The following is a 21,389-nucleotide window of genomic DNA, read 5'->3' as shown; positions in this document are numbered from 1 at the left end:
GAAAAGGCAAGGTGCTAAAAACAAAACAAAACCTGCCTCCTCATACCCCACCAACCAGTCCAACATCTGCTACCACAACAAAGACAACAACACCCAGATTGCAAAGGGGGGTCCCGTGGGCGGGGAGCTGAGGTCACGAGTTCCCAAGGCTCCCACCCGCCACACTGATGTCATTCCTATAACTCCAACCTGAAAGGTGGTACATACAGCTTATTCTGCATGCAAGTTCTCAGGAGGCTGTCTGGTTGAGGAGAAGAGGCAAAGGGAATCCCTCTTCCTCCAGGGTGCTGGCTGGGTCCTTTTCCCTCCCACTCCCCCATCCTCATGGTGTGGTGACGCTCTGTCACAGACACAGTTTGGGAGGGCACCCACCCGTCCTGCATAACACAGGACCATCCACATGGTTCGAGATGAGACCTATGCTTCCACTCCCAGTCGAGGTTGGTGGATGCTTTGATTGCATGCCTAGCATGTTTCTGAGAAGCTTTTTGGGAACCCTATGACACTCCCAGTTATGCTAGTGGTGTGTTTAGTCATCGACTCCAAATAGTGGCTCTGCTAAGATTGCCACCTGTCCTACAGGAAATGGACTGAAAACACTTCTCATTCCTACATACCACAAACCACTGGACAACTGGGAATACTTGTGGGTCATTACCAGCCCAAGCTACATTTGAACTGGTGATCTCAAATTAACTACCCTGTGTTCCATTATCTTTCCTCTACTTCATACCATTCTTTAAATGCTATGTCAAGAATGCAAAGTTATAAAAATGATCTCCTTTCCTGCTTCACCTTAAGAAGCCTTTTTTGGTTGTCCTATTAGAAAAGAATGCAAAATGCACAGCTTTTGACAGACTTCCTTTGCAGGGAACAAGTAATACAAACAATAGTGTTATATAATGGATAGATTGCTTTTTCCTTTACCCTGTATTAATCTTCCTAATTGATTTCCAAAAAAGGCAAATGAGGGACTGAGCTGCATCCTGTGGTTGTAACCTCTAGGTAAACTACTACCAAAGGCAATGGAAGATTTTCCAGAAAAAAAAAAAAAAAAGGCAAAAGAGACAGCCCCATTGTCCTGTAGCTGACCTAATTCTTTCTGTGTGTTCTGCCTTAGAGTTTTACAATGTACAGACAAATGAATATGCTCACAAAAGGAAATTCAGAGGTTTTTGGAGCAATAGAAGAGAAATATCAGAGAAATGACTTAGGTCAGAACAGTCCTACAGGGTAAGATTACTTTTAAAAATATGTACGTTAAACAGATAAAGAAGGAAGTGATATTTTAATAGGATAGTGAAAAATATAGCAGGTTGACAGTGACGGTATTAAAAGAACAGGAATACAGACATTTTCAGAGGGTGAAAGTGGTACCATGTACCCTCAAAGTAGGCAAGTTTTTAATAAGAGGTCTCTAAATGTGTCTCCTGTGCTAAGTAGATGGTTCTTCTCCGAGCTGTCAAAAATGCTTTGCGGTTCTCTCTACATTAATTCCTGTTGAATATTTTCCATGGTTGGTCAGACTTGGACTTAAAATAGATATGAGAAAGGTCTTCAGGTTTACTGTCAGTAACATTTTTAACTTCATCGCCAGCTGGATGACGGCATGGTGTGTGACCAATCCAAATTTACAAGGTAACCTTGCCTGAATCCTCCTGGTCCATCACACAAAAATCACAAAGTGAAGCTGCGAGAATTGAATTGCAAGGAACAGTGGGGGAAACAGTAGGCGGAAAGCAAAACAAACACAAGGAAAACCATCTGTGAGGTCACTCAGAAACGATGCTAGTAATTGTGTGTTCTCACCCTACAGCCTCCACACACGCGGGGTTCCTTGTGCTTCACAATCAGCCCCTGCAGGAAACCCTTCATGCCTCAATCGCGTGTTTTCCCAAGGGAAAATAATAGTCCTAGCTACCTTTATCTGCAACCTGCTCACCCTTTTTTATGTTATTCCTTTATACTGTGCTCTACCACTTGCCTCGGCTGAGGAACACAAACTTACACTTTTCATGGGCAATCGGAGATAACACCTGCTTTGTTTCTTAAGTAACTGGGAAGAGAAGATGGAAATTGGTCTCTAAGGATAATTAGCCTTCTTGCCCTGTCTCATCTACTTTAAGGGAGTCTTCTGAAATGAGTTAATACATAGAAAACATCTGGTGAAGAACCTAGTACATAATTAGTGCTCAGTTATCACTGACACCCTCTTCCTTACCCTGCTTACTAAATATGTACATTTCAACAATCCCCAGAGTCCTCCTCTGCACTATCAAACAGGTGGCTGAGGTTGACAGACCAGAGCTGATCCCTGTCCTCAATAAATGTCTTATCTCTTCACACCCATTATAGAGATAAGGCACTACCTAAAAAGGAAATCTCAGTCAATACATGTATCTTCTCACTACATCTGAACCTTTTCACCACAGGAGCACAGTAGCTGGTACGCTACACAAAGGCTGTGTGCACTGTCTGCTAACACGGATCACTGCCTTTCTTGGGACTAAAGCGTAAATCCTAAGCATCCTGCTTACTTAATATAATGGCACATGTCTATTTGGGGGTGCTCCCCTATTTTTGCGAAAAAGGTAAATATGTTTTAAGTCAATCTGAGTTAGATTTTTGACTCATTAAAAATATTATGCTCCTTGGACCCAGATTGGGAAGTGACATCTGAAATTCTAAGTTGAGGACTTGCTAGGCATTCTCCGGGACTGGAGCAACACTGCAAACAGCTTGTTTCAAACAAAGTGGACACTCAGCTTCGACTACAAGATTACTCTTCCGCGATAGATGGTTTCCACACCTGAACTGGGACACCACTTTTCTTGGCTGAGAACTTCGGCCTCGGCGCCACAAAGTAAGACGCAGAGGCTGATTCTTGCTTCGGGGAGGCGGGAATGCCCCCGGGCACTGGGGACGCGCTGACCGGTGAGGCGGCCTCTGCAAAGAAGGCGGGCTGAGAGCTGTATGCTGGCACCGAGTACACAGAAGACGCCTGCGCAGTAGTGGGCGAGCCAGGGTTCACGGGCCGGGGAGGGAGAGCTTGCTTCACGCCCGGCACCAGGCTGACCTTGGCGGATGACTTTTGGGGGAGGCCATCCTTCGCGTCTGGAGGTTGGAAAGTAAACAAGGATGCGTTTAGCTGATACGGTTGGTGCTTCATGACGTCCAAAGCATTGAGGGGTTTTTTGCCCTTCTTCTTGCTTGTCTTGGACGCCTGTGGGGGTGATGGCTGAGACTTGAGAGCAGCCAGAGGGTAGGAGGGGGAGTGGATAGGATTGTAGGCCACAGGAGGAGGGGCTCGGACGTTGGAGGAGTACTTCCAGCCGGCCGGCAGAGACGGAGTGGGAGACTGGGCGCGAGCGGCATGGGCCTGCACCGTGTCTGAATCCACCACGTACTTCTCCATCCTCGACTGCCTCTTAGCAAAGAGCTGGGCTCCTTTCCCACTCATTCCTGGAAGCTCATTAGATGGTCCCGCTGCAGCAGCATGAGCAGCGTTCACTGTTGGTGTGGGAGCCGCTGGCTTAGGTGTGTAGTTGGGACTGGCTACTGCTGCTTGTGGTCCTTTGAAGGGACCGGCCAGGGTCAGAGCACTCGCGGGCCGAGCAGGAGCGTAGGAAGGCTGGGCTATTTTGATGGAGGAGACAACGGTGCCCTGCGACGGGCTGGACGCGGGGAAGGCAGGAGGTTGGGTTGGAGCCGCTCCTGGGGACCAGACTGGAGAAACTGGAGTTACTGGCTGGGAGGACGAGGACTTGACTGCAGGTTTCGGAGCCACCGGAGGCGGAGTCTTTTGTTTCGCAGAGGAGCTCTGCATGAAATTACAGGCCTCGGCCCCTAAACTGAGGTAGTCTTCTTCGGGTCCGGAATCGCCTCCAGCTCCCGTGCCCTTTTTGCCTTCCGAATTTTGAAGAAGTGACAAGAGTTCGGGATTTGGGCTTACTTTGGGCTCTTTAAATGTGAACATGGGCTTCGTCGTGCTTCTCCTTTTGGCCTCCTGCAATATCCCTGTTCTCTTGGCCGGCACAGCGATCCTTTCATCCCGGGAAGCTATGCGCTCCGAGGCGTCGTAAAAGGCTGGCTGGGACCACGGGGCGGGCTGGGGCCACGGAGGAGGCTGCGCCGGGCCCGCGATGGGACTTGACACTGCTCTGGAGAAGGCTTCAGGTGGAGGTGTGACCGCGGAATAGGGCGGAGGCGCCGGGAAGTCCGCCATGGGACTTGCCATGTTCCGCGTTGGGGAGAAGGGGGTCACGGGCTGGTTCGCAGACCCCGGGAAGGGTTTGGCTGTTCTGTTCATAGGGATCATCCTCTGTGCCTCTGCGGTTTCACACGCCCCACTGAAGCCGTTCTGTTGGGGCACGTGGCCGTGACCGTGGCTCACCTCGATGTAGCTTCTGCTCACAGAGCTCTGCATTCTGACCGATTCTTCCTCCTTCCTTTGGTAAGAAGTCATGGTTCTCAGGCCGTCCGTCTGCGCAGCTTCGGGTTCTCTGCCTGGCATTCCACCCGCCCTCTCCTCCTCTTTTTGGGCCGCGATCTGATCCATTCGCTCCCTCCTCTTGGCAAACATGAGGGCGCCCTTGCCTGAGGTGTCCGGCAACATCTCCATCTTGTCCCCTTTGTTCAGCTTCTTTTCGATGTCCACTAGTCCAGAATCCCAGTCAAAGTTCACCACTTGTGCGTTGTCGTCAACGTCAGACAATAACTCTTCATCCACCTCTGATTCACTCGTGCCTGGAAATGCTACTTCGCAAGTCTCCTCTCTGTCACCTTCTTCCTCCTCGTCGGCCTCGCGCTCAAGTTCGCCAGTGCCGTAGCTGACTAGGGTGTACTTCTTGGCCCGCCTACGGCGCTTCTTAAACATCAACACCCCCTTGGAGTTGGGGTTGGGGGCATCTGTAAGAAGGAGAGCAATGCTTTTGCATTTAGATTTCGCTTCTTTCACCTGCTTTTCTGATAGGCTTTCGCTCCTCCTGAGCCCTAGGGAAAGTACAGAAATTATACTGAGTTGATGAATTCCAAGAAGCCCTCATAGCAACCCAGAAATCAATTCTCCTGGGGGAAAGTAAATATGGAAAAAACATGTTTACAATCAGCCACTAAATTTTGAAGCAATCGAACTCATTTCTCTTTCTTATTTCTTTTAAAATGTATACTTTTATGATGATCTACAATGATATATATAATTCTACACAATGCTTCTGTTTCACTTGCTCATATAAATACATTTTTATGTACGGTGATTGGAGTATATGTAGACATGGATCTTTATACCTTGACAATAAGCGCTAGCTAGTAAATGTCAGTCAATAGGATGTAATCAAAACCAAAAAGGAAATAATTTGAGGACATAGTATTTTCTGAAAAACAAGGTAAGACATACCTTGTACTTCCGTTTTAAATAATAAAATGTCAATATAAAACTGTATCCAAGCATTTTTAAAAAGTGGGAGTGGGGGGGCAAGAAAATGTTCTTTCTAAGTGTTTCTGTGTAATGAATTTAAATATTTAAGTTTTCTTCTTTTCTTTTCTTAAACTTTGACATCTCCCCAAAGTCCTTGTATTCATGGTGACTGGATCAGTATAAATTAAAAAAACTGAATGAATAATAATTGAAGGCACTGAATCAGTGATTGCTAATGATTTGGAACACTGGATCATTGTGAATACATGTAAGAAATTCAATCTACAGAGCTGTCTACATAAATTTGTTTGAAATGGATTGCAGTTTTGAAATATAAGTACTTCAGTCACAGCAAGAGTAAATGTAAATCTTGGGGATATTTAAAAATTATGTGACTAGTGACCCTTTTAACTGTGGGTAAAAGCTGATGCAGAACTTAAGTCATTTAAAATGAGAGTTTGATAATTTTAAAGTAATATTTAATTTTTTCCTTTATCATTATTGTTACAAGAAACAAATTGGTGGCAAACTAATATATAGCATTAGTTAATTGTCATCATGTATTTAATGATAATGAGCATGATTCACAAGAAAGTTTTGAATTCTTCAAAATAGTTAACTGGAAATTTTGGAAAAACTTCTTGAATATTTTATGATTGAAAATTAGGGGGGGGTTTGTCCCTGGAAAAAAATCGGGCTTCATGACTAATTTTTTAAAAAATAAAATAGAATCAGAGTGAATATCTAACAAAGTTAGATATTCCCTGGCATTTGGATTTTATTTAGAGAAAACAGTTAAAAGCAAATTCATTACTGAATGTAACTCCTTTTTTTTGACTAGTGTTATACAACTTACTATTAAATTGACAGTCACAGTTGCACAGTTGTTGCTTACTTCACAGCCAACATGTAAAGTATGTGAGTACTGCCTTAATACACTTAATATGCCATAAATGTGAAGGTGGTTACAGATGCTTCAAGTATAAGGACGATTAACAGCACTTGCCAATAAAGCTACAAATGCTTCTGCTAAAAATATGCTTGGAAGGGAATAATGAGAGGTTAGAAGATTTAATATAGTACTTTGAATAATTGAGTTCATTACCGTTGTATATCATTCATACCTTCAAGTGCTTTTGCTAGTCAGCTTCTACCTCCTCAAATGAAATTCTGAAATTTGTTTTAAAAAGGAAAAAAGAAAGAGAGAGAAAGAGAAAAGAACAAAAATCGTACAACCTAACTGACATTCTTATCTTCATTCTCCTTTCTCTAGTCACTCCCTTGAATAAAACAAAACACCATAAAGAGCCTTGAATGTAAATATATTTTACATTTGGGGACACTTAAATGCCTCCACGGGATCCGGGAGACTGACCCATGTGTCTAGAAGGTAGATGAAATGCTTTGCAGTCGAGTGAAGACATACAAAACCAAGAGGATCGTGTAACTGCTCAGTATTCCACATGTCCTTGTCTGTCAAACTCACTTCTGCAAGCATCATCAAGCTGCACAAAGATATTTTTTTTTTTTTTCCAAAATGAAGATCTGCTTTTAGTGTCAGTGGTGGAGCCTCTATTTTCAAGACACTGCAGCACACTCAACCGTTTTTGACATTTAAACTCAGAGTCCACCCGACTTCAAATACTCCCTTCTGCAATTTTACCTGAAATCTGACAACATTCTGAGACAAGTCAACGAGACACATTAACCATATCATTTTCTTGAACAGCTCCTGTGCCTCTGGGGATCAAAGAAAATGCCTTAAATACCTTCAAATCTATGACAAACTTCAAATTTATTGCCTCCATTTCAGCAATTGGTGTTCTCCACAATTTCCCATTTGTTATTCTGTGCATTAATTAATTTTTTTTTTTTAGCCACAGAAAAAGACATAAGAAAAGTCTTAAAAAGAAAAAAAGAAAAAAACCCATGTAAGTGAAGCAGCAGCAAAATGCCCTTTAAGCTCTCAGACCCCTTCCAATAGCCCAGCAGTGGCCCTGGGCAGGACTTACGTGCGTGGCGCGCTCGGTGCTTGTGAGGTCTGCTGTGATCCCTTTCCGAGCGTGGATCTTCTCCCTGCTCTGTGCCTTCTGATGAGACTGCAAAGGATACCAGAGAAGGAGGTGCTTCTGACTGCCCTCCTTCCACTGAAGAATCCACACACCCCTTTCCTGCCTGAAGCCTGCACCCTTCCGTCTTCTGCCTGTCCAAGCAGTCGAGTATCACTTCCACTTGGGGCAGGCCCGCGTCTCCTGCTTCACATCCCCGGGTCACTTTTAACTCTTTGCCACTGGAGAGCTGGATTATCTTGCTGGACCTCAGAGAAGGCTCCCCTTTCTCCCTCGTGGGGACTGAATTTATGTGGACAATTCCGCAGTGTTGTACATGAGGATCTGGGTCAGGAGACTTGGATTTTTCAGCTCCCAAGAGAGCCACCACGGGGACATTCGTGACCTTGTGTCTCTCCTGCGAAAAGGACAGTTGTAGTTCAACCACAGGGCCTGGCTGCCCAACTTCTGGCTTCTCCCTTAAGATGATCTCCTCTGCTAAGTGTCCTGTTTGGGAGTCAGGCATATGGGGAGCAACATGGTAGCTCAGGCCTGTTTCTTCTTGTATGCTCCCAGAAAAACCAGGACCACTCCCTTGGTCCTCAGCTAGAGGAGCCCCACTCCTGACCGAGGCAACGTACAGCTCTCTGTGCTGGTTCTTTGTGGCTGGTTGAATTTGCAGGATGGTACTTTCCACGCGCCCCTCATGGGTGAGATGCTCGGGGGTTTTGTTTTCCGTTTCAGAGATGGAACTCTCATTTACTCCACTGGATGGTCTGCACACAGGAAAATCAGTCCAGAAGGTTAAATCAGAGTGTTACACCTGCCAAAGAACTTTCTGACACTTTTAGGATACATGATACAGTCAAAATATTTCCTCTTAAATGTCAAGTGCAACATATTTGAGAACAGAAGTTGGCAACATGTTGATATTATTATTTAAAGATCTTCCAAATAAACTTTTCTTTAAAGCAAAGCAAAAATGCTTACAAAAGATTATGGAACCTAAATCTACCCTAAATTCAGCTTTGATTTTTAAAAGCACAGGTTATAGCTACATGGATGTCCTTTATCTGTAATTATTTGGGTGTTTTCAAATAACCACGTTTGTTCTAATATGACAAAGCATTTCAATGTCTTACTAAGTATAGGTCTGAACATTGTAAAGTTATGTAAACATATTCAGCAACTTCAGAGTAATATTAATATACAGATAACTCAAGTAATCCTTTTAGAGGCTGTGCTTTCTTGAAAGGAATGAAATAGAAGCTGTTTTTCAAGCTCCAGGGAGCATGTGTTTTGTAATAAATGGACCCCAGCCCAGTACTCTTGTGTAAAGAGAAATCCTTTCCATGCTGCAATGAATTATTGAGTCATGGGGTATTTATAATCGGAGATGTCTCCCCTTCTCCCATTTGAACCTGTCTCTCGGAGCATTTCCTTACAGGATCTCTGAAGTCATACCGTTCCTTTATCTCTCAACTAAGAAGCCCAGCTCTGCTCACTACCATCCTTTGCTTTTGACCTTAACCATTCCCAGCTGGTTTTGCAAACCTGGGTTGCAAGAAGCAATGTCAGTTTAAGTGTCAAACAACTTCTTGCTAAAGCTCTAATTTAAACTCAAACTCCTTTTAGAAGAGAAGCATCACTCGCAGAACAGCTGTAGGAGATGGCTTCATGTCTCACATGTGTAAGTTGTTTTTTTTTTTAAAGCAGCAGTGTCTATCTCTGCCCCTTTCCTCTTCCTCAAAATGCCCCCTGATTAATGCCAGATTATCATTTGATGGGGGTGAATGAACCCTACTTGAGGGGCTACCCCAAGGAAGATACCTTAGAATCAGTCTGATGGCATTTCTGACGAATGTTCAAAATAATTGCTCCTAACTTTGCTTTTGTCTGCATTTAGTAAAGCAAAACTAAGCAAAACAATAAAAAAAAAACCTAGTAGTCAAATGAAATGCAGCTTTCTCTAAGGAAGTAATCTGTAAAGCTTCCTGATAATTAAAAAAAATTATAACATAGCATTTTAAAAACATGATGATAGCAAATTAGATCTTTCTTATATACAAAATGATTAATACACTCTATGCAACCAAATTTGATGGTACCAAAAGGTCAGAGAGTTTTAATTTAGGAAGGCCTCGGATGGAAGTAGATTAAATCACTTTGAATTATGTTAGCAATCAATTATGAAGCTGAGAAGAGAGTCATTTGAACTTATTCCAGTCTTACAGAGTGTAATTCAGGCAAATGGATCATATAAATGTTAACATTTACTGGTAGCAGAAGTAAAACAGATATACAGGAATACAAATCATAAAAGCTCTAAAGGTTAGAGATTTGTACCTTAAAATGCTCATTTCCTTTCAGTCTACATAGGTACAATGTTCAGATACCCAGAATGGTGATGGTGGTGGTGATGATGATGGTCTTTAGGCTAATTTTAATTTGAGATTCCATTTCAATCTCATCCATTAATTATTTATTTTGCAAAAGTCCAAATACTTAAGAGAAAATAATCATCATCATATCTCCAGTTATTGAAAGTAACAGAGAGCTAGTTCATTTATTTCTGAAAGTAAACATGTACCTAACATTCAGCTTTAAATCACCAAGGATTTTCCCAGTGGTAGTCATTGTAATCAAAACAAGAACTAGCAGGGAATGTCCCACACCACAAGTATGTTCCTAAGAAATTGGCCTCGTTAAAAGAGTAAAGACACTAAGAAGGGAATAAATTAGAGAAGGTTTTCCCCCTTTTTGGGATGTGATTAAACCTTTAACAAAGATGGAAGTCTTCAAATACCTCAGAGATTTATGCACGATAATGGCAAACACCCCATCCACACTTGGCAAGACTCCTGTTAGTTTGCTTTTAAAAGCAAATGGCGGCTTCATAATGAAGTAGGATCCTAAAGGCTTAAACATTGGGCTTGATGGGTAAATATTTAGATGGGAGAGTCTAAGAATAGTGCTACATTTCTTTTATTTTCACAAGATCATGGCCCTGCCAGGTTCATGTGTGAAATGGAATCAATAGTGAATGATTATCAGAGGGGTAATGCTGCACATCGTTTAACTATAGAGTTAAGACAAAACCTGGAGGGCTTTCAATTCTGTGTGAGATTGTCCTCTGGCTTCTTCCCGAAGGCTGCTCTCCAGGAAGCCAGAACTTTCCTTTCTGGATTCATTACAGTGTCATGGTCAGAGGCTCACTTGCAAAGTCAGTATGGGTTTGTACAGGGTCCTGTGATTTGCACAGGGCTGTAAAAATGTGGATGCTGTTGCTTTTTTATGATTGCCCTTGTTTTCTTTTGTCTTAATGTTTAAAGTTTACTACTGCATTTTTAAGCAATTAGGTAGGAAGGGTGGTATTTGGGGAGATCAAATTAACAATGATTTCCATTAGTAGTCCAAAACCTATATTCTATCCATCTGCTTTTTTCCATACACAAATGCTTTCGCTAGAGGTCCTGACAAGCAGAAATCGAGCTGCTTTTAGGGTTTTATGTGGTTCTTTACCTTCTCTAGGCATTCTCTTTCTATAAAAAAAAAATTATTGTACAGGGCAATAGTTTAACACAAACATTTTTTAATGGAATTGATTGCTGTTCTTTTTTAAGTTTTTAATTCCAGTACAGTTAACATACAGTGTAATATTAGTTTCAGGTGTACAAAACAGTGATTCAACACTTCCATACACACCCAGTGCTCATCACGACAAGTGCACTCCTTAATCCCCATCACCTATCTACCTCTCCACCACCACCCACTACCAACCCCCAATGGTAACCTTCAGTCTGTTCTCTGAAGTTAAATTAAACATTTTTAACTCATCAGTGAATAAGGTAGTGATCCTGACGCACCGCAAAATCTTGACCTAGAAGTATTAAATTATGTCCAACATAATGAGCTTTCTAAGGCACTTGTCTAAAATACTTGAGATTTTCAACCAAGCTCATGATACAAAAATTTTCAAGTTAATTCTCAATTAACCAGAAAATTAATTGCCATTTCTCAAACACGGTGGTTCTTCTGTTTAACTATATTAACCTTCCACAGAGCAACCCCAATTTCCCCATAAATGACAAATGATACATTTAGTAAAAGCTATAGTCATTCCTATCTAACTTCAAAAGAAAATATATACCCCAACAAATCTTCTGTACCTTTTGATAAGCATTTGGAGAGAGTCCCTTATGCTCTCCATGAGCTTGATGACTTGGGAATAGGTGAGGTCCGCACAGGGGTTGCCATTGATGGAGACGACTTCATCTCCCTCACAGAGCCCAGACCCAGAGGCTTTGCTTTGGCTTCGGATCTGAGTGGAGTGAAAAAAGAAAGGAAGACTTAGAATCATATAATTTGTAAAAACAAAAAACAAAAAACAAAAAACCATGCCACCATCTCTGAGAAACATTTATTTGGGAGTTAAGTAGATCTGTAATCTATAAAATCAGCCCTGGTTTTTAATCCATCTGTTGACCCAGAAGACCACTTAAACCCCTCTTACCCCTCTCACACACACAATGTATAATGCGCCATCATGTCAACATTTAATTCATAGCATTGTAGGTGAATGGAAAAGGAAAGCAAATCTATAGTAAAGGAACTGGAATCAAAGAAATAAAGAATAGAGAAAAGTGAGGGCAGACATGTTAAAATAATGGAGTTTACATTGAAAATAATTGTCACACTGTGAAGGTTGACCCCAGTCAGAGAGTGACCTCTCACATTCAAAAAAGTGTGAAAAGCCTTTCCTATTGAGGAGATGGGCTGAATGCTGGCTGTAAGAAGGAGCTGTAAGGAAGGACAGTGTAAGGAAAGAGATGTACAGCTAAGTGAACTAGTGAAAGCCATCCCAGCGTAATGGGGAAGTTAGGCAGCCAGGATACTAAGAATTATGTCAAAGAGAAAAATCCTGTATTGAAATCAACTATTCAAGTCTTGGTACAAAGCAATGTTTAGCAAAAAGGAAAGAAAAAAAAAGGATGATTTTGCAAATAACAAAAACATCCCTGCTATAAAGATTGCCTCATATTCTTGCCCAGAATGACATGGAACAAAAACTGAATAAAAAACTAACAAAGAACTTTCAGAACTTGGAAAAGAGAAATTCAGAGGAGTAGAATAATGGCAGAAAGCCCTCACCAGCTCCTTAGTGAGGAATACTTGGAGGTTTATATCCCATATAATTCAGAATATGGCAAAATGTTATGCTGATTATTCTCCCTGTGCCCTTCCAAGTTCATTCTCCTCCCTCCTCGGTGCTGCATTGTGCCAGTGGGGAATTGGCTCCTAGAGACTGCATTGGCTGAGCTCCCTGTGCACTATTCCTGGCTGGATTTGGTCAACAGGAAGGCCCAAGAAGAGATCAAAGAGCAAGAAGAATAAGAGATCAGGTAGACAGATGTTCTCCTTACTGAATGTGCTGGGTCATGGTTTGGCAACGGTTCTGTTCCTCCATTTCGAGAGTCACAGCTCCTGTCCGTCTGCCCCTCTCCCTTGCCTTCAGTCTTGTTATATTCCAGTAACACATACCATCTTCTTGCTTCTTCAGGCCTAACGGTAATAATAGCTTCCCACTTTCTATCTCCAGGCACTTCATTATCATTTTTGGTTCACCTAAACCTGTCTTTAGTCCCTACATTCTAGTATCTTTAATTACTCCTTTGAGCATGCCACCTATTTCCTGCTGGACCCTAAGTGATACTAATGTGTTTAGATGTCATTTTATAATGTGAGTCTACTAGTTCCCCATGAACCATGTAACGTGTCATACAATCTGAAACTTAACATACTTTAAGATCCTATTCTAGATATTTTCCACCAAGATGATCCCTTTCTGACTATTCAAATCAAGATTCTGAGTTCAGAGAGATCAAAGCCTGGTCAGCAATACTTCCTGAAGAATGTTTTCATAGCCAGACTCATTTCTGACTGGGCATGAAATGTATTTCAACTTCCCTCCAACAGCTGCCCACTACTCAATAATCGACAAGTTGGCTAATACAAGTTTTAAGTTTCTATTTCCAGGTGCATTTACAGGTTAAGTGGCACTCTTGAAAGTAGAAGATATCTTTAAGTGCCAAAACGATGACACTAGGGAAATTTAAAGTGATTCAGTTAATTTTGCTGTGGGAAGGTCTGTCCTTTGACTGTCAGAAATTATAATTTACAGTGGTTTCCCATTTTCTGACAAAACTATCTCATTTTTATTTGTTTTGGAAGAACATACTAGTTCATTGCAAAATATTTGCACGGCTATAAGAAGCAATAAAAGTAATGAGAAAGAGAATATGCCCCCAATTTTGAAAAATATCTATTTACCTGCCAAATATATTTGTTTCATTTTGTCTTGCATATAATTAAGATAAAGAATCACAAGAGAGCTGTTAATAAGTCAGGATAAAACGATATGCAACAATGAACATTTAAGCTACGGTTAGAGTTAAGTCACATTTCAGTGACTTAAATTTATTTATTTACTTTTTTGTAAAGTAAGATGAGGTGGATGATAAAGCATTATTTAAAGCATAAACCCATTCATTCAATTGAGTCAGATGTACTAGAACACAGACAGGAAATTCATCCTTTGAAGGACCAAAGAGGTTTTATGTTTGTAAGACAGCTGTGTCATTATACCCTGTAGCGCTCAAGGCCCAATCTCAGGGGTGGGGAGAGGGGGTCTCCCTTTTATCTGCAGTACGTTGTGTGAATTTTAAACAACTTTATGGGTTTGTGGAACAAGATGAAAAATTGATCCTTGGATGAGAAATAAACTCCAATTTAACAGACCTGTCTCTCATGTAAACATGTGTTGCCTGACGGGAAGCAACACAAGTCAAGTGGAGCTTTTAATGGTATCCGAATAAGCAAAAGCATCATGGGAGGAGTAGTTAGCATCTCCTCAGAGCACACATTCTGAAGCCAACGTTCAGAATCAATTGCGGCAGAACTGCAATTCCTGAACAGCAGGAAATAATTTCCTCAAGAACCATGTTCAATGTGGTGATATTGTTCCTGCCACAAAGGTTTTTCTGAAGGACTACTCTTCCTCCATTTCTAATAGGATGACCAAAACAAACAAGATGGTATGACAGTGTCCCTTATGCCCAGACATATCTTTGCAATCACCAACTTTACCAATACGGTTCATTTATTAGCGTACAAAAGATCCTCACTTTACATTGCACGTAATCAGGTATTTTAGAATGTATATATTTGTGTATTACTACGTATGTGAGTAAAAATTCCAATTCCTGAAAATATTCTTATTTGTGAAAATGAAATATTACTGTCAGTAATAAGTTTGGATATGCAGATCATTAGCATTGACAATGCTAAATCTCAGTGAATTTTTTTTTAAAGATTTTTATTTATTTATTTGACACACAGAGAGAGAGGCAGGCAGAGGGGGAGGGGGAGGCAGGCTCCCTGCTGAGCAGAGAGCCCGATGTGGGGCTCAATCCCAGGAATCTGGGATCATGACCTGAGCCGAAGGTAGAGGCTTTAACCCACTGAGCCACCCAGGTGCCCCTCAGTGAATTTATCAACCAGAAGAAGTTCTTAGGCCATTAGTCCTCGATTCATAAAATACATAGTGGGAGAGAATGGCAACTCGGAAGAAAGAGAGGTTTCAATTGTGTGGCTCCAATGATTACTAGCTGACTGAACTTAGATAAGTCATATTACATCTTTGAGTTTTAGTTTTCTCAAGTGTAAAATAGAGCTAATGAATTTTATTTCTCTAGATAGTTAAAAAGATTAGAAATAATATGTACTAAGTTCCATTACCCACATACAGCTCCTACATGTGCACGAGAAGGGGCAAATGGATAAAAATGAGTGGGTTTCCCATACATGTGCGCCCCCCCCCACACACGAAATGAACATGCCAAGTGAAAAGAAAAGCTATAAAATGGTGGTGCTTTGTCTACAAGATGTTTGAAAACATCCAGATTTATTTTCAGTTTTTATGCCTATATTTGGCATCAGTTCATCATAATCTAAAGATAAATGTTGTATATGTCTTTTCCTCAGTAAGTACACATTTTATAACTGAAAGGTGGAAGAAGACAAGCCTATTTATTGTTTCCTGGTAGAAATAACAATACAAATATTTAAATACTAGTAGCTTATCTTCACTGAGCACTTACTATGCTAAGCCCTCTACATGCTTATACCATTTATCCCCATAGAACTTCAATGAGAATATGTACACTTCCATTTGTGAGTGTTCAGATGGACTACCTTACTTCCATTTTATAGATAAAAAGACAGTGACTCAGAAAATTAGGTACTTTGCCTGAAATCACATAGCAAGAATCAGAATTTGAACCCAGGGAATCTGACTTGAGAGCGTGTGTTTTTAACCATTATACACATTGACTCTGTAGTTAATAGTCTGAATTCTCTACCATGAATCTTTTTAAAAAAATTGATTTGAGAGGGGAAAGGGGCAGAGGGAGAGGGACAGAGAAACCCAAGCTGACTCCAAGCTAAGCATGGAGCCCCACACAGGGCTTGACCCCACAACCCCGAGATCAGACCTGAGCCAAAACCAGGATTTGGACACTTAACCAACTGTGCCACCCAGGCACCCCTACCATGTATCTTAAAGAGAGAGTGGAGTGTAGCAACAATTAGCAGAGGCTGTAAAGAAAGTCAGGGAGGAAATAAGAACTTGCCAAGTCAGTCCATAATTTGGGAAAGACAGATTTTGCTTTATTTGGCTTTCTTTTGTCTTCTTTTCTTTTAAGATTTATATATAAGATATTCTTTAAAGATTGGAAAATACTCAATATTATAACCCAATATGTTAAAAATTCGAACAAGTATAATTATCTTTTGCAAACTGTGATTTGACACAACATACATATATGAGCATGTGATGCATGGCCTTTTTCTTGAGAACATTCCCTTAGACATTTCATTCCATATCTAACACATTAGACAGATAGGAAGTTTCTATCCATAAAACACTGTAGGCTCTATTAGCATCTCTCAGTCTAATCAGACCACAGAACTAAGAGATACTGGTAATGTAAATATTTACCAAAGACTGTGTTTTTTTGCTTTCTGCAAAAAAAGCAGAAAAAAGCTTTCTTGATCCACAGGAGGAGAGATTTATTACAACCAAGTGAACATGGAAAGTTAGACCTTCTCTGGGAAATTCAACATTATTTTCATTTCAAAGAATAAATCTGAGAAGTTTCAACAATGCTAACTTGGTTTTAGGAATTAATAATTCCCTGGCAAAATGCAAAAAGCTTCTTTTTCTATTCTTTTATTATCACTTCATTTCCAAGTCTTCCAGAACTGACCAGAAAGCGGGTATCAGATTTGAATTCACACAGAACTTTGTAGTTAAACTATTCTGTCTTGTGTAAATGGCATATCAGTTGTGTCAGCTTGCTGTCGGTGAAACTAAATCTTGTCTCAGGGATTACCTTTTCATGTGTAGCTCATTGACAAGTCCTGTTGGAACATGTCACAGTAAGTGGCAGAACCAAGACAATCTCTTTCTTAGATTCCATTACTCTATTTATTAAAATATATTAGAAAGAAAGAGGAAATTAGCATAAGTCTAACCTATCGCATGTGGGCTATTCTCAGTCCGTAACATGGAGTCTCAGGGACCTGGAGATAACTAAAAGAGGATGAGGGAGATGGTCTCAGACAAGTAAAATTTCAGAAATTAAAACATTTTGATGGAAATTGGAAGTAGTCTATGATCTAGCAGCTCTTGCTGAAGCTTCAATCTTTCCTCAGTTCTCCCCTTCAGGCCTTCAACAAAACCCTCCTTGTATCTCTGAGATGAGACTCAATAAGCATTCCCTCACCCCTCTCACACTACAGCCCTACGCAGGTCTGTACTCCTCAGCTGACCAGAGAAATGGTCAGAATGGTCACTGGGAGGCTCAGCAAGGGCGGTGATGATCATAGATTAAGTTTTAGAAATTAAGGAGATAATCCAACTTTTTTTTTTTTTAGATTTTATTTATTTATTTGCCAGAGAGAGAGAGAGAGAGAGCGAGCACAGGCAGGCAGAGTGGCAGCAGAGGCAGAGGGAGAAGCAGGCTCCCCACCGAGCAAGGAGCCCGATGTGGGACTCGATCCCAGGACGCTGGGATCATGACCTGAGCCGAAGGCAGCTGCTTAACCAACTGAGCCACCCAGGCGTCCCGATAATCCAACTTTTAAAAGGATTTGCTCTCCACGTTCTGAACTCCAAACCTCCATCTTTGGTGGTGAGTTGCCTAGCACCAAAGATGAGGTCACAAGATGTCAGGAATTCATGTTTAGGTGGTACAGTATTTCTGGAAATCAATAGCAAATAGCAATATAGTTTCAGATGACAAGGCAAAAGAAAACAAGGAGCAGAATACAATGGAATAAAAGCAGTAAGAACCCCAGGAAAATCTTTATCGTGGGAAGCAAAAGGCATCCTGGAACTTAGTGCAAAAATTGAAACAGTAAAATGGAGGGGAAAAGAAAAGACTTGCAAAAATCCCTAGAATATGATAAATAAATATGAACTGTAACTAATAACTGAGTAAATCAAAAGTCAGTGGAGAAGACCGTGGCAGTACTGAATAGACTGCTCAACTTGTGTCCCAAGCTCATTTGTGTGTGCCTCAAATGTCACAGAGGCTGAGAAGGTAACAGCATATCCCAGATTCTCCTGCAGCCAGGGCTCTGGGTGGGATGTAGTTCTAACCCAGTGGGCGTAGCTGCAAGAAAACTTGTATTCGGGATTGAGTATGGTGGAGCCCTCTCCATTAAGACTGTGAGACACCCGTTTTGCTGGTGCAGATCTGAGAGACGATTTTACTCTGGATACAACATATTTGCTGGCAGCTTCTTAATCCCAGATCATCGCTGAGGTGTGTGACCCCAGACCCAGAGCCAGGCCCTGGATTCTGCTGCTTCCGTATTGTGGCAAATGTTGCCAGTCCCTTGGGTAGCCAGATGTGCCAAGTTGTTTGAAGTCATTCCTGGAGGCCCTTCCTCAAGCCTGCCTTTCCAGATCTTTCAACAATTCTACAAGTACTTATTGAATTTCTGACTAAAACAACTAGAGAGGTTTCTATTTTCTGAGAATGAACCCAGAACCGATACGGAATGATAGAATTAAGGGCAGACACAGAAGCTTAAGAGAGGAGGGGTGGGTGCCTGGGTGGCTCAGTGGGTTGAGCCTCTGCCTTTGGCTCAGGTCATGATCTCAGTGTCCTGGGATCAAGGCCCACATCCGGCTCTCTGCTTAGCAGGGAGCCTGCTTCCCCACCCCCCCGCCCCGTCTCTCTGCCTGCCTCTCTGCCTACTTGTGATCTCTCTCTCTCTGTCAAATAAATAAATAAAATCTTTAAAAAAAAGAGAGAGAATTCCTTTCTCACATTGAGATCCTTCATCCATTTTGAGTCTATTTTCATGTGTGGTGTAAGGAAATGATCCAATTTCATTTTTCTGCATGTGGCTGTCCAATTTTCCCAACACCATTTATTGAAGAGGCTGTCTTTTTTCCATTGGACATTCTTTCCTGCTTTGTCGAAGATGAGTTGACCATAGAGTTGAGGGTCTATTTCTGGGCTCTCTATTCTGTTCCATTGATCTATGTGTCTGTTTTTGTGCCAGTACCATGCTGTCTTGATGATGACAGCTTTGTAATAGAGCTTGAAGTCCGGAATTGTGATGCCACCAACTTTGGCTTTCTTTTTCAATATTCCTTTAGCTATTTGAGGTCTTTTCTGGTTCCATATAAATTTTAGGATTATTTGTTCCATTTCTTTGAAAAAAATGGTTGGTACTTTGATAGGAATTGCATTAAATGTGTAGATTGCTTTAGGTAGCATAGACATTTTCACAATATTTATTCTTCCAATCCAGGAGCATGGAACATTTTTCCATTTCTTTGTGTCTTCCTCAATTTCTTTCATGAGTACTTTATAGTTTTCTGTGTATAGATTCTTAGTCTCTTTGGTTAGGTTTATTCCTAGGTATCTTATAGTTTTGGGTGCAATTGTAAATGGGATGGACTCCTTAATTTCTCTTTCTTCTGTCTTGTTGTTGGTGTAGAGAAATGCAACTGATTTCTGTGCATTGATTTTATATCCTGACACGTTACTGAATTCCTGTACAAGTTCTAGCAGTTTTGGAGTGGAGTCTTTTGGGTTTTCCACATATAGTATCATATCATCTGCGAAGAGTGATAGTTTGACTTCTTCTTTGCCGATTTGGATGCCTTTAATTTCCTTTTGTTGTCTGATTGCTGAGGCTAGGACTTCTAGTACTATGTTGAATAGCAGTGGTGATAACGGACATCCCTGCCATGTTCCTGACCTTAGCGGAAAAGCTTTCAATTTTTCTCCATTGAGAATGATATTTGCGGTGGGTTTTTCATAGATGGCTTTGATAATATTGAGGTATGTGCCGTCTATCCCTACTTTGAAGAGTTTTGATCAGGAAGGGATGCTGTACTTTGTCAAATGCTTTTTCAGCATCTATGGAGAGTATCATATGATTCTTGTTCTTTCTTTTATTAATGTGTTGAAAGTAATCCATCAAAATCCTTGAGGAGAACACAGGCAGCAACCTCTTCAACCTCAGCCGCAGCAACATCTTCCTAGGAACATCGCCAAAAGCAAGGGAAGCAAGGGCAAAAATGAACTATTGGGATTTTATCAAGATCAAAAGCTTTTGCACAGCAAAGGAAACAGTGAACAAAACCAAAAGACAACTGACAGAATGGGAGAAGATATTTGCAAATGACATATCAGATAAAGGGCTAGTGTCCAAAATCTATAAAGAACTTAGCAAACTCAACACCCAAAGAACAAATAATCCAATCAAGAAATGGGCAGAGGACATGAACAGACATTTCTGCAAAGAAGACATCCAGATGGCCAACAGACACATGAAAAAGTGCTCCATATCACTCGGCATCAGGGAAATACAAATCAAAACCACAATGAGATATCACCTCACACCAGTCAGAATGGCTAACATTAACAAGTCAGGAAATGACAGATGCTGGCGAGGATGCGGAGAAAGGGGAACCCTCCTACACTGTTGGTGGGAATGCAAGCTGGTGCAACCACTCTGGAAAACAGCATGGAGGTTCCTCAAAATGTTGAAAATAGAACTACCCTATGACCCAGCAATTGCACTGCTGGGTATTTACCCTAAAGATACAAACGTAGTGATCTGAAGGGGCACGTGCACCCGAATGTTTATAGCAGCCATGTCTACAATAGCCAAACTATGGAAAGAACCTAGATGTCCATCAACAGATGAATGGATAAAGAAGATGTGGTATATATACACAATGGAATACTATGCAGCCATCAAAAGAAATGAAATCTTGCCATTTGCGACAACGTGGATGGAACTAGAGGGTATCATGCTTAGCGAAATAAGTCAATCGGAGAAAGACAACTATCATATGATCTCCCTGATATGAGGGAGAGGAGATGCAACATGGGGGGTTAAGGGGGTAGGAGAAGAATAAATGAAACAAGATGGGATTGGGAGGGAGACAAACCATAAGTGACTCTTAATCTCACAAAACAAACTGAGGGTTGATGGGGGGAGGGGGGTTGGGGGGGGTGGGGTTATGGATATTGGGGAGGGTATGTGTTATGGTGAGTGCTGTGAAGTGTGTAAACCTGGCGATTCACAGACCTGTACCCCTGGGGATAAAAATATATGTTTATAAAAAATAAAATTAAAAAAAAAAAAGAGAGAGAAGAGGGGTGACTAGCCAAATACAGATAAAAAAAAAAATGGATACAGCCTCCAATATTCAAGACAGGAGAGATGATGCAGAAACATATACCAGATAAATGGTATGAGGCCACCATCTGCTAAGAATAAAGGAGGAAGGGCAGGCCGAGGAGACGAAAACTGAGGACAAAGAAGGCAAT

The 21,389-nt window shown here is 41.3% G+C and overlaps 2 protein-coding genes across 5 annotated transcripts in view; one reads left to right on the top strand and one right to left on the bottom strand.

The window, feature by feature from the left end:
- Window positions 1-21,389, bottom strand: part of SYNPO2 (synaptopodin 2) — a 174,559-nt gene that overhangs the window by 25,583 nt on the left and 127,587 nt on the right. The window contains exons 2-4 of the mRNA XM_047718306.1: window positions 11,634-11,785; window positions 7,429-8,240; window positions 2,810-4,992 (exon numbers count right to left, since the gene is read on the bottom strand). Coding sequence (XP_047574262.1) covers window positions 2,810-4,992; window positions 7,429-8,240; window positions 11,634-11,785 — 3,147 coding nt within the window. The remainder of the gene's footprint in view (window positions 1-2,809; window positions 4,993-7,428; window positions 8,241-11,633; window positions 11,786-21,389) is intronic.
- Window positions 1-21,389, top strand: part of LOC125093322 (uncharacterized) — a 166,045-nt gene that overhangs the window by 37,270 nt on the left and 107,386 nt on the right. The gene's annotated exons all lie outside the window — the stretch shown is intronic.

The sequence above is a fragment of the Lutra lutra genome, chromosome 2 (genome assembly GCF_902655055.1).
Source record: "Lutra lutra chromosome 2, mLutLut1.2, whole genome shotgun sequence".
Taxonomy (NCBI): domain Eukaryota; kingdom Metazoa; phylum Chordata; class Mammalia; order Carnivora; family Mustelidae; genus Lutra; species Lutra lutra.
The sequence above is the reverse complement of the archived record's forward strand: the minus strand, read 5'-3'. Positions and strand labels throughout refer to the sequence as shown.